We start from the raw sequence: 13,421 nt of genomic DNA, 5'->3' as shown, positions 1-13,421 counted from the left end.
GATTAACTCGTCGGCTATGGCGGAGAGGTCACAGATCTGAGCAAAGAAATAGAGGAGGCTTGTGGACCACCATATAGAGGCTTGCAGGAGAGCTCTCAAGAGCTTCCTAGTGCTCACAGATCAGTCCACAACTCCTCTACAAATCAGCCCACTGTATACAGCATCTTCCCTCTTCTCGACAAGCTTTGCAACGGCTCCATCGGTGACAGATTGGAGCTTGGAGCTTCCATAGACATGGAAGCATTGTGAGATTGATACATTCAACTCACACATCAAGGTGGGAAGTGAGTTTGAGCCTTTCTATGAGCTCAAAGAAGCACAGAAGAAAGTCGTTCAGTTTTTGGCAGTTTGATAGCAGTCTAGTGTTTTGCTCATAACTTGAGCTACAAAGCTTCGATTCCAAAAAAAATTGGTTCAAAACGGAGCTGGCTTCAAGCTCTACAACTTTGTAGAAGGAATCGTTTTCTGATTCGGAGTGCAGGTGGGTCTGAAATTCAAAACACAGAGACTGTTTTTCAGGACAGTTTTGGGCTCTGTTGTTTTCTTTGCTGCAGACAACTTACCCGTGCACACTGCAGGTAGCAGGCACATATGAGGTGTTACAAGATCGGGTTTGACACCCCCAGGTACAGGTTGAGTCTAGTACTCCCACAGGTATTGCCAGTTGCAGTTGAGTGGCTCTTCTGCAGTGTTGTGGCTTGCATACATGGTCTTTGAGCGGGTAATGCTCTATCTATGCTTATGTGGTGAGCAGTAGATCTTGTGAGCAAGTGCAGAGGTTGGTACCAGATTTGACAGTGAGTTTGATCTCGATTGGTCAGCTTAGAGATTGTGGATGTTAGATTTTTCTTCGAGAGTGAGATTTTGTGCTTCATTTGGGTTTGCTAGTGATGGTGAGAGGTGCCAGGAGTGGTCCACGTTACCCATTGCATGTGGATCACGGGAGAGACGATGTTATCTCTCTGATCATGCAGCCAGGTAGACAGCGAGAGAGCAGGCGAGTCTCTTTTGCTTGTGGGTTGCAGGGCGCTTTGCATGGAGTGAAGAGTAGTGAGCTCGTTGTGCACACAGTTGGGGAACGACTTGAGCAGTCACACAGAGAGGTGATAGAGTCAGACATGCATGTTTTGCTAGTGACTGAGCAAAGCAGAGAGTCAGTTGTGCGAGATACTTCTATGCAGGATAGACAGGTAGAGAGGTCTTGCTCTAGTGAGTCACGACAGGAGGACGTTGTGCAAGAGTCTATGCATAAGGAGTTAGAGCATGAGAGCTCTAGTGAGTCACAACAAATTGAGTGGTCATGTTTGCAGTGGATGATTGCAGAGGAGGCTGAGATGTGATCGATTATGCAATCATTCCTTTCTATGCTCGACAGTGAGCGTGGGGATATAGTTGTGCAGGATATGTCTTCCAGCAGACACCTAGAGCAGCTGGTTTGCTCTGAGGTTGCACGACAGGTTGATGCGTCTTTTGCGGACAGACAGGAGATGCATGTGGCTGACACTCCTTGTCAGTCAGAAATGCCTATTGCCAGGGATATATATGTTGATGCATGCTCCGTAGAGCTAGCAGGGCCTGCTAGCATTGCATCGACATTCGGTGGTCTCATGTATGAGATGCTGATCTTAAGACCGAATATTGCAGCTGTAGTGGGAGAATTTGCAGTTGGGGTTGTCAGTCATTTGTTGACTGATGATGGCATAGTGCACGAGGGAGATATGTAGGTATTGCGTACATACTTGCAATACGTGTGCGGTACGTCTGGTGGTGTATGGACTTACACGAGAGCAGGACAACTGGATGCACACGATCACAGCCAGCCAGTGGGCATCGGTTGAGAGCGGTTTTCTCTCACCTTTTGTAGTCTTTAGACTAGGTTCTCTTGCTTAAAGGCATAGTCGCCTTTAAGTGGGAGGTTGTTGGGGTATAGGCGCATGTGCCTTGCCCGGCCTCCCAGAGTCTGCGCGCCCACTGACTTTTATACCTTATACATAGCATAAGTGTAGAGGGGGCTGCTCACTCTTTTGAGTCTCCCCACCCATATCTGTGTGTCTTGTGTCTCCTTCTCTCTCTCACTCTCCGTCTGTGGTGCTCTTCGATCCCCTTCAGGCTTTTAGAACAGCATACAAAGTTACTACTAGAATGACATTCAAGTTACTATATGGGTTGGAAGTAGTGGTACCCATGGAATTTATAGTGCCAAGTCTCAAGGTTGCAGTTCATGAAAAGTTGTCTCGTGAAGAATTAGTCAGTTACAGAAAAGAGGCTTTACTGAGGTTGGAAGAGGATAAAATCCATAGCCAGTACATTGCTGACATTATCCAACAAAAGAGACAAGCTTGGATTAGCGAAAATATTAAATTCAAATTTCTTTCTCCAGGTGATTGGGTATTGGTTTACAGCAGTAAATTGGGCATGAGACCAGGTAAACTCAAAGTTAGGTATGTGGGGCCATTCCATATTGTAAAATCAGTGGGGCCCAATACTTTTTTACTGTGTGATAAGGAGGGTACAATTATTAAAGAACCTATCAACAGATTCCGACTTAAACCATTTTTTGGGCAAAGGGTCGGGAATCAAGGGGGAAGTCTTATAAATGATGATTTTTTGACAGTGACTAGTTATGCATGTGAAAAGGTAGCACGCAATCTCAACCTGAGCTACAACCCATTCTTGCGTTTTACGAAGGGGTTGAGGATGTTGACAGTTTGCAACTCCTCTGTGAGTGTTGGCCCAGATGCAAGAGTTGATAATGAAATTCTTGCTACATTAAGAAGCTATGAAAGAAAGACTCGCTTTCAAGGCCAGATGGTGCAAGACCCATGCTTTGATGATGAACCAGAGATGGTAACCCCTACCCGCATGGTACAACCCAAAGAGGAAGCTATCTCTAACTACACGTTTCTTGATTTCAAATTTTCAGGTATGACTTGGATAATAATGAAGTAAACAATGCATGGCTTAGAAATATTGGTCTCCTTGATTTTTCAAGACTCCCATGGGTGAGTTGGAGAAATAGTCACCTGGCCACAGTTTACTTGAAGCAACTATAGTCCAATGATGGACAGATTTTCAAGGAAGACTATTTGATTGAAGATTTAGTAGCTAGGGTGTTTGACCTCTCTATTGTAGAAGATAATGAGTTCAGCAAGGCTACTGAGAAAGATATGACCAGAGCTTCTGGTCCATCTCAGGGGGAAAGGCATTATTAACAACTGTCGAGAATGAAGAATGCAGTTAGGTTGCAGCAAGTCAAGTGGTTTATTAAACGGGTCTTTTTGTTGGTAACGTCTGAGTACATCAGCAGGAAGAATTATGGCATCTTGTTAGCTGCAAAAAGTGGTAGACACATGGGGTGGGTTAATATTTTGTTTGACAGGATGAAATTTGAAATTTACACAAAGCAAAGAAGGAAGGATAGGACAACTAAGGTTGGGCCTTATCTTGCTGCTGGTTTCAATATGTCAACAATAAAAGCATTTTGCAGGGGATACAGTGCCAAATTTCACCACAGTAACTGAAGATGTGGGCTTTTCAATAAGAAGAGAGAAAGATAGAAATTGTTCTTGGACCACAGATTTGTGCAGATAGATAAAGACATTGAGGATATTTTGTCTGTAGATTACTCTAAACAAGAATCTTGGAATGCAGTAAAAGATAAGATGGATAAAGAATTTGGAGATTTATTTTTAGATACTCTAGCAGGTGTGCCTAAAAAGCCTGTGATACTAGCAACTGCCAAAATAGGTTTTAAGATCACGAGACTTCATAAGTTGTCAGAGCAGCGGCATGTAGTTACATTTGAAGATTCTATTTTGGAGAGACCTGCAATTTCTAAAGCTCAATTTTCTAATGTCTCTTTTACTAAAGTGTAAACTGCATTAAATTTGGTTAAAGAGTATGTGGAGCAGCAGTCTCTAGATCTTACATTTTTGAGCAAATAAAATGACAGCCTTCAAACTGAACTTAAGCAGGTCAAGCAAGGGACTTTAAAGGACAAGAAAGCACATAATGAGATAGAGTTTTTAGCTAAAAAGTTTCAGGATTTAGCTAAAGTTTAGGAATTGATGACACAGAAATTGGACTCTTACAAGCAAGTAGTGTCAGTCAGAGAAAAGATTTTAGCAAGAATTTCTAAATGTAAGGAGGAGTGGTTCCAAGTACTATAAGATCAATTAACTGAAATGTCTACAGTTAATGCATCTTTGGAGAGTAGCAACAATGTACTGTTAAGCAAGGTTGCAGCTTGTAGAAAAGTGGAGGAAAAGATCAGACACATGTTAGAAGAAGAGCTGGATGTAGAAGGATGGTATGTCAGTTCAGGAGATATTGAGAAAATGAAGAGTGAGGTCATGGATTATCTGAAAGGAGTGTGAGAGCAGATTAAAATTAATATGTATAATGTGGTTAGTAAACCATACCAGGCTTTTGTAGAGGAGGAATCCAAGGAGGAAGTTTTTCTTTTACAGAGACAATTAGCTGATTTGAAGAAGCAAAATGCAGAATTGCAACAGAAGATGCAAGTTCAGATGGAAATGGATATTGCAGTAGCTGAGCCAGTTCAGTCTACAGTTGAAGTGGGAGCTAGAGATATAGTTCAGTTGTCAGTTCTGGAAACAGTTCAAGGATCAGTTCAGGAAGCAGGTCAAACTGCAGTTTCAGTTTTAATTATACAAGTTGATGACACAGAGGATCAAGAGAACATGGAGGAAATTTTGATGAAGAGTGTTGAAGCAATGTCTAAAGATCCAGGTATTGATGCTACATTACTTGAAGCTGCTCCAGATATGGAGGAAAAGTCAGGGGATCCTGTTGACACTAAAGATTTTGATCTTCAAGAGCAGTAGCAAGAAGAATTTTATGTTGATTTTCAGGCTTCTTTTGTCAGAGGATATTGTGGGTTCTTACAATGTTTTGCAAACATTGCCTATCGGATGTGCCAGGTGTTAGACCCTGATGCTTCAGTCGTAGTTTATTTACTTTTTATTTGTAACCAAGGTTTAGACCTTTGAACTCTAAGGGTGTTTTTACTAACCTATGATGGTTAGTTTAAGTGGGATTGCTTTTAGTCGTGCAAGTTACTTCTTGGTGCATGATGGCAGTTAGGAGTTGTTAATCATTCTCTACTTAGAGGAGTCGAACTGTATTCAGCAGAGGGCTACAGCGTGTGTTTACATGATGCAGAATTTGTAGTAATACAGTACAGTTCGTTTGTGTCTCTGATGTTCTGCAGTTTTCTGTTGTGCAGTAAAGCTATGTTGTATGCAGTTTGTTGTGTATTTTATAATGGGTTACTGTTAGGGAAGTAAGCCCTAACAATAGTGTCCAAGTGATCACCGTGATTCACACACTCTTCGATGGATACTATGCTAGTGATCTCTCCAAATATGCCTTGGTTTGCTAGTATACGACCAGATCTAAGGTTCATATAGACTTGTGAAGCCCTGGATAGAGGACTTACCGTCAAATTGACTTGTTATCAGATTCTTCCACTTGACGTGATTGCAACTCCTATCAAGCTTTCAATTCCTTGTCTGCAACCTAATTCCTATATCAGTTTTAATCAAGTTAGCTATTCTTTCACAAAGACTGTACAATTTTTGCTAACTATTATGACTGGTCTATATGTATCAGAAGTAAATAATTACGATTATTTACTTTTCTCAAATTTTTGTACTTTTTGCCTTGATTTACCAAGTATTAAACTTGTTAAGGTCTCTGTGCAAGTTTCACTGAGTTTGAACAAAATTTGTTCAAGTTATCAGCTGTTTCGTATCCGCGCAGACTCAATTTTTGAGAATCTGGCTTAAATCTCACTTTTGTGATCCAAATTTGATTTGTGTGGTCTACTTGATATGCTTGACCTTGGGGTATACTCAAATATGCAAAAATATCCAATATTGTAGCAGATGTAAATAATCCCGATTATTTACTTCTTGTATTTTTATGCAATTTTTTTGCCACCACAATGTTGACACAAAATAGTTAAGCAATTTGGCCACAATTTTCACTTTAATGATCCAAATCTTACCAAACTTGATTTGTGGTCTTAATATAACATGCCAAAACTAGTGGTATGCGGAGTTGGTCACAAAAATTGAAAAATGGGACAAAAGTAAATAATCACGATTATTTACTTCTGGTAAATTTTTGTATCTTTTTGGTAAACAAAGTATGTACACTTGTTTAACACTTCAATATAAGCCTCTAAGTCAATTTTCACTGAGTTTGAACAAGATTTTCTCAATTTACACTCAATTTACATATTTCAGTTTTTACCAAGGTTTTGGTCAGTTTCGTGATCCAAATTCTTTGGGCCTTTACAAACGTTGTTTGAAAACATACATAGAGTCTCTCGTATCAACCTTTGGCACTTTTGAGCTGAAAGTAAATAATCACGATTATTTACTTTTGGCCCAAAATGAGCACGTTTTTCAACTTTTTTTAGTGACAGTCTTTTTATGAGCTATCTGAAGCCTCTGAGTTAAGTCAAAACTTAATTTGGCCTAAAATGTCAAGAAAAAGTAAATAATCTGAGCTTTTGTGAACTCTTGAAATTTTACCTCAAATGTGTCCTTAAGCTTATCCACTGGTTCATACAACTTTTAAAGCATAATCTCCGGTTGGATTCAATGGTTGACAGCCTTTTGGTACTATTTGTAACCGTAGACCTGAAATTCTGCAACTTCACATAAACAACTCACAATTGATTCTTTTGGAGTGAGCAATGTTCTACGATCCCACCTCAGATTCTACTTACCCTACTCCTAGGTTCTACTGCAATGGGGTTGTGGAAACTATCCACAAACACTCGTTTTCTTGTTTTTTATGGTTTTTTGAGTCTTGATCTTAAGACTTGTTTCGACCATCAATCATTCTCATAATCCTAATCTAATTCTACATTCCTACAATCCTAAAGGGTACTTAGCAAGTACAACCTACTTCCAAGCTACCTCTACACAGCAAAAGATGACAATCTTAAGCTATGAGGTTTTAAAAAGAATTTTTTGACTCTAGGTGATCCTAGAGGAAGTTAAAGGACAACTACACAAGACGCTCGTGTTTTTCCCTAGTTTAGGTATCTTTGGTCCCCAATAGCAGCACCAAATGTGGGACGGGTGTCTAACCTCACTCATATCTTATTGCAGACATAGCGAGAACCACGAATATAATCGTCAAGAGTCGATGGGACAAAGCTGACTCGACTAGTGCATACAAACTACAAGAGGTCGTAAATCTCTTGGAAAACAATAGACAACTCGCATCTAACTCAAGCTACACTTGAATGACAGAAATCACCAAAATCTAGTCCCTAATCGGCAAACGAATCATAACCGTTACAGCATCAAATGACATCCACACATTATGAAACTTCTAGGACATGTTTATAAGAGCTAAGCGCATGCTTATAGTCTCAAATCTCACTTTAGATCAAGTGCAAAAATCACGATTATTAACAGCAGCGAGTTTTTGACCTAGTTGTTTTCGACCTAGAATGTGTCTAAATGCTTAGCAATGATGCCCCAATACTCCAGCTATACTTATTTTATGATTTTGAAGCTTAAATTCCTACTTATGATCGAAATTAGGCCACAAGTCGGCGACGCCAAAAGCTACGGATTGCCATGAAATGCTTACGTCAATGCGTAGAGCTCTTACTTACGGATGCAATAAAATAGACAACACTGCAATGTGTCAACCGAGAAGGGAGTAGGAAGCACGAGAAGGAGAGAAGTGAGTCCTGTTAGCTCACGCTGTGTTTCTATTATCCAAAACTTATAAAATACTTACAAAAATTGGCTTTTATACCTTAGCCAAGGTTTTTGTGGTCAAAACTAATAATCTGGGAGCTCTAACTAAAGATAGGTTGATACAATTTGGAAGCTTGTAGCCCCGGCTCATTAATTACACTGTTTATCTAGAAAGTAGGAGTTACAACATTCTCAATTCATCAAAATAATAATTTTTTTTACAATAAAGGCTCCAAAAAATGTTATTCGAGTTAGCTCGCTGCTAACAATTCTCCCACATTAAATGATCAGTTTAATATGAGAAAATCATTTGGGTTGGTTAGATATTAGATTTTATGACATTACCTCTCTCTTGAGATCATAGTCATCCTTGACTATGAGGTAGAGGAGATAAAGCCTTAGTCATTAGTCAATCTTACTTAGCGGGTAGAGGATCCCTTTTTACCCTACGACATCTTTCCAAGATGGATGACTAACCCATTTGGTGCTTGGGAGACATAGCTGCCGCAAGCATGTCTGCACTTTAGTCCATTTCATTCTCCCAAAGTAGAGTGACAAATTCTACGTTGGTGTTTGAGAGACATCGTTGTAGAAGGCAAAGACAGTCCTAGCAGGCGAAAATTGTCTCCTGGAAAGCGAAACAGTGGATCATTCACACGTCAATAATTACCACGGCAGTTACTACAGTAACTTCTAGAAGGCTATAAATAGGACCCATTACATTGTAATCGTTCTTGCTTCGTATTTCTCTTGGCTTAGCACTTATCTTTTGGCTTTAGCTTTCAAGTATTTTCGAGCTACAATCTCTTCGTCTTTAGCTCACCTTGTAATCATTACTGCTGTAATCATTTGACCTTCAACACGTTACACCTTGTACTGGTTGTTTCTGAACTATGAATCTAAAACTGCAAACACTTTTCCAGTTGTCCAGTATGTCTCTCATTTTAGTATACTTCAAATAACTATTTTAGTCCAATCTCCGTTCTCTATTCCACTTTCACTAACTAAACTAACGACTTACCAGTAGCTTTAAATTTTAACACTGGAATCAGCTATCTGAAGAGAGCAACTATAATTTCATTTTGGCAATCACGATGGTTAGAGTTGTTTGCTCTTTGACCAAAAAAAATCATATCTCCCAGTTAGAATTTTCCATTGTAGTAATGGCACCCAAAACCAGTCGTGGCCGTAAACCATCACACCGCGTTAACCATGTTCCTAAGGAATCAAAAAGAGACTCTGATCCTAAGAAAGACCCGGTGACTGAGACTGAAGCTCAGGAGGAGCACAGTCATGCTGATGAGGCCAAGGACTCTCAGCACTCCAGGCAGTCCAGAAGGAAAAGGGCTGAGCAGAACGAACGCAAGGCCAGGAGTTCTCGGACCACACATAGGGATGTTGGGAACAAAGGCAACAAGGGTAGTCGTCTCAGTTCCAGTAGAAGATCCAAAGAAGAGATAAAAACTGAGACTAACAAAGAAATTGATTGGGATGCTGATACAAACCATTACAAGAAGTCTTCAAGACGGAGTCAGGTTCCTAAGGTCAAAAGAGGCAGAGATAATGCTGACCGGCATGATTATACCTCTTCATTGAAAATTTCTTTCCCAGTGTTCAAAGGTGGGAAGAAAGATGATCCAGATGTTCATATCCAAGCTTTTGAACAGTATGTTGAGTTGAAGAATATTGATGAAGATGACTGGGGGGAATACTTTCCGCAGACTCTAAAGGGTGTAGCAAGGAAATGGTACTACCACCTCAAATCATACAACAAATTTCTCAAGGCTTTCAGACTAGAATATTCAGACAACAGAGGTGATGAGGACATCCTCTGTGAACTACATAAGATAAAGCAAGGAAAATTATTAGTCAAAAGTTATGTTGAGAAAATCAAGGAGCTAATCAGGCAGCTGCAGGAGCCACCATCAGAAAAGAGGTTGCGAGCATGGTTTTAAATGGGTTCCACAGTAAAAGGCTTAGGTAACAAGAGGTGCCTGCACCAACAAATAAATTCAATGATTTGGTGCAGTGAGCTCTGAAAGAAACTCAGATGAAAAGAGCAAAGACAAGGCCAAGAAAGGGTCTTGGTCTAGAAACATTGATGAGATGGCTCGGCAGATTGCTGAAATTAGCCAGACCAGACAACCAGTTAGAAGAATGGAAACTTGGTGTTCAACGTATAAATCTAAAGATCATGTTTCCAATGAATGTCCACAGTGTATGTATTGCAAAGCATATGGTCATTTATGGAACAATTGTGGCATTCGCATTCATCACTTCAAGAACGGAAAAGATTTGTCTGTAGTGGCATTTACCAATGCTGAACCAGCCAGAGTGGAGACAACCAGTGTACCCCAAGAGGAGAAATCAGGTACTAGTGGTACTGGTACTGGGCGCAGCAAGTACCAAGAAGGTACTGGTTGGGGTTGGGGTTGTGGTAATTTTTAGAACCAAAGCCTGAATTGTTATACTTGTGGGAAGTATGGGCATTTTGTGGCTCAGTGTCCAAAAGCACCTACCCTTGCGGCTCTGAGGTGAAGACCCCAAAGCTAGTTCCTGTACAAGCAGTTATACGCAGCAAAGGGGTGGTCATTGAGGAAATTCCAGATGAGTCGGCAAAACCAGTCAGTCGTGAAAGTAGCAAATGGGCTCAGTAGAGAGAGGTGTGGAAGTCCTAAAGAAAAGGTAGCTGATGAATGGCAAGAGCAGAGAGAACTGGCGGCTAAGATCATAGAAGATCTAGCCAAGAAGCAGTTCGAGCAGCCAGAAAGTTCTGATGCCCGGGTCATTGAAAAGATACCAACCCAGTCTTCTGAGAAAGCATAACTAGATCAGTCAGGGTCTGGGATTCCTGAGACTATGTTGGCTGCAGTTCAGGGATGGGTGGAGGAATTAGGGAACGTTAAATCAGATACAACTCTAATAGGAAACATTGAAAGAGGCACCATAGGTACCAGAATAGAGGAATGGCATTGTGTAGATAGTCCTGATTCTTCAAGTTCTGACAATAACTCTGATCGAGAGAGAGAATAAATTCATGTCAAGATTTGTGACAGAAATCAGAAACTCACAGTTGAACTAGATGACATTAGAAAAACTTTACCTGAAGCAGTGAAATTCATCAGACAGTGAAGGAAGGCTAAAGCGGAAGCCAGAGCAGTTGACTTGGCTGCTGTCAGAGATGATGAAGTGTCGATGATCCAGGTAGACTACAAGGTTAGGAAATAGTGGGAGCCACTATCTGGTGTCATACTGGATGGAGGAGTAGAAGTAAATATCTTGAGGACACACCTTCAGCAAAGAATGGGTATCACAAACCTAAAACCAGTACCCTTCAAAGTTCGAATGGCAAATCATCGAGTTGTGCAGGCAACTGGTATGATAAAGAGTATGCACATAAGGGTGGACAAAGAAAAGTTCAAGACTAGCTTCCTAGTACTAGATGTGCAAGGAGCATATGGGATGCTACTGGGGTGCCAGAGGTGGATTTTCCCAGTGAGGAACTGGAATTTCTTTGGCTGGGCACCCTTGGAATTACAACTATAGGGGTGTCAAGCACTCAACAAGCATGAAGTATGGTAAAAAGCTAGCAATACCAAAAGAGCAGCAACTCCAGAGGAGTACTGTCTGAGGAACATACGCCAACTCATGAGGAACATCGGCTAATTAAGCAAGACAAATGGGTTTGGGGTTTAGGGTTTAGGGTTTGGGCCACAACCAAAAACCCAGATGAGTTCCTTAACACCAATTCAAAATTAGGTGGTGGGTTTTTTTTCAAAATTTTTGGAGTTATAACTTATACCAAAATTCAAGAAAGGACGGAAGGATGTAGAAGGCGAAGACAGTTTCAGCAGGCGGGAACTGTCTCCTGGAAAGTCGAACAGTGGATCAATCACACATCAGTAACTACCACGGCAATTACTACAGTAACTTCTAGAAGGCTATAAATAGGACCCATTACATTGTAATTGGGCTTCTTGCTTCTTAGTTCTCTTGGCTTAGCGCTTAACTTTTGGCTTTAGCTTTCAAGTATTTCCGAGCTACAATCTCTTCGCCTTTAGCTTCACCTTGTAATCATTATTGTTGTAATCATTTGAGCTTCAACCCATTATACCTTGTATTGGTTGTCCCTAAACTATGAATCTGAAATTGCAAACACTTTTCCAGTTGTCTAGATTGTCTCTCATTTCAGTATACTATTTCAATTCAGATAACTATTTCAGTCCACTCTCCATTCTCTATTCCAGTTTCACTAACTGAATTGACGACTTACCAGTAGCTTTAAATTCTAACACTGGAATCAGCTATCTGAAGAGATCAGCTCCAATTCCAGTCTCGCCATCACAAACATGAGTCTAAGAATGCATACTATTAAAATTTGTGCACAATTAAAAAGAGAACGAGTCTTATAAGATAGAAAACATGGGTCATTTAAAAGATATTTTTACATTTGCTTACTCTAATGTAGCATTGTAAGCATTGTCAAGGTTCATACTATCCTTAAGCTGTATTCCTTGCATCCATCTAGCATCTTCAAAAGGATAATTTTTGAACTTAATAAGATACCATTGGATAATCTTACCATGTTGTAGTACCTTGTCTTCATGCCGAAGGATAGCTTTGGGTTGTAGCACCTCTTCTTGGTCTTCAACTTCGAGAGGGTCTTTCATAATTGGTTCACTTGGTGGCTCTTATTTGTAGGGCTTATGTAGGCTCACATGAAAGGCATTGTGTGAGCCAATGGTTGGGCAACTTGAGTTGGTAAGCCGTCTCATTGATGGGCTTCAAGATTTGGAAAGAACCATAGTATCTTTTTGCTAGCTTAGCATAATACTTTTGATGGCCCATAGGATTTTCGAATGTGGTTACCCTTAATCGAGCTTGAGGAAACTTAAACAAGACCCAATCATTTTTTTTGAACATTAAGTCCCTTTTGTTCTTGTCAGCACAGCAGCTTTTTGCCTTTGTTGAGAGATGGATATAGCCTCCTTAATCTTTTGAAAAGATTCTTGTATGTCATGGCTACTCATCGACGGTGAAGATCTTCCCATGTACTTTGAGTAGCAAGGGACTTTTAGGTCTTCCCTCAATGATCTCAGCAGCTGCTTTTCCCATAGAAGTATGTACATTATTATTGTAGACATACTCTACAAGACGTAAGTACTTTTCTCATTGTGAGTGTTAATCTACTTTGGTAACATAAGTCTTGAGTAGATCGAGTATCGTAAGATTGGCTATCTCACTTTGGCCATCCGTTTGTGGGTGATAGGCCAATGAGAAGTTTAATCTTGTTCCTATATTTTCAAAGAGACCTTTCCACCAAAAATTATTGGTCATTTTAGGATCTCTATTTGACACGATGGATGTTGGTAATCCATGGTGTTTGAAAATCTGTGATATGAAGAGAGTTGCCATTTGGTGTGCCTTAATAGTCTTTTTGACAGGAATAAATTATGCTTGCTTGCTAAACCTATTGACTATTGTCCATATTCCCGTATTCCCATGGATAGACTTGGGTAATCCAAAGATAAAATCCATGGATATACTCTCCCATGGTGAATTTGGGATAGGAAATGGCTAGAGTAATCCACGTTGCTTCCCTCTATCATACTTGGTATTTTGGCATACTACGCATTTTGAAACATACTCTTGTATGTCCACTTTCATGTT

General features: G+C 40.2%; 1 protein-coding gene across 1 annotated transcript; it reads left to right on the top strand.

The window, feature by feature from the left end:
- The first annotated feature begins 4,535 nt into the window (after positions 1-4,535).
- LOC147443803 (uncharacterized) lies at positions 4,536-4,847 on the top strand. The gene has a single exon (XM_086527737.1). The coding sequence runs from the start codon at positions 4,536-4,538 to the stop codon at positions 4,845-4,847; it is 312 nt and encodes a 103-aa protein (XP_086383863.1).
- Positions 4,848-13,421: the final 8,574 nt, after the last annotated feature.

The sequence above is a fragment of the Adiantum capillus-veneris genome, chromosome 13, assembly GCF_014529385.1.
Source record: "Adiantum capillus-veneris isolate H3 chromosome 13, ASM1452938v2, whole genome shotgun sequence".
Lineage (NCBI taxonomy): Eukaryota > Viridiplantae > Streptophyta > Polypodiopsida > Polypodiales > Pteridaceae > Adiantum > Adiantum capillus-veneris.
Note: the sequence above shows the minus strand (reverse complement) of the source record. Positions and strands in the feature narration are given on the sequence as shown.

What these genes read in the sequence shown, in the direction of transcription:
- LOC147443803 (XM_086527737.1), top strand. Translation starts at nt 4,536, where the DNA reads ATGGATATTGCAGTAGCTGAGCCAGTTCAGTCTACAGTTGAAGTGGGA.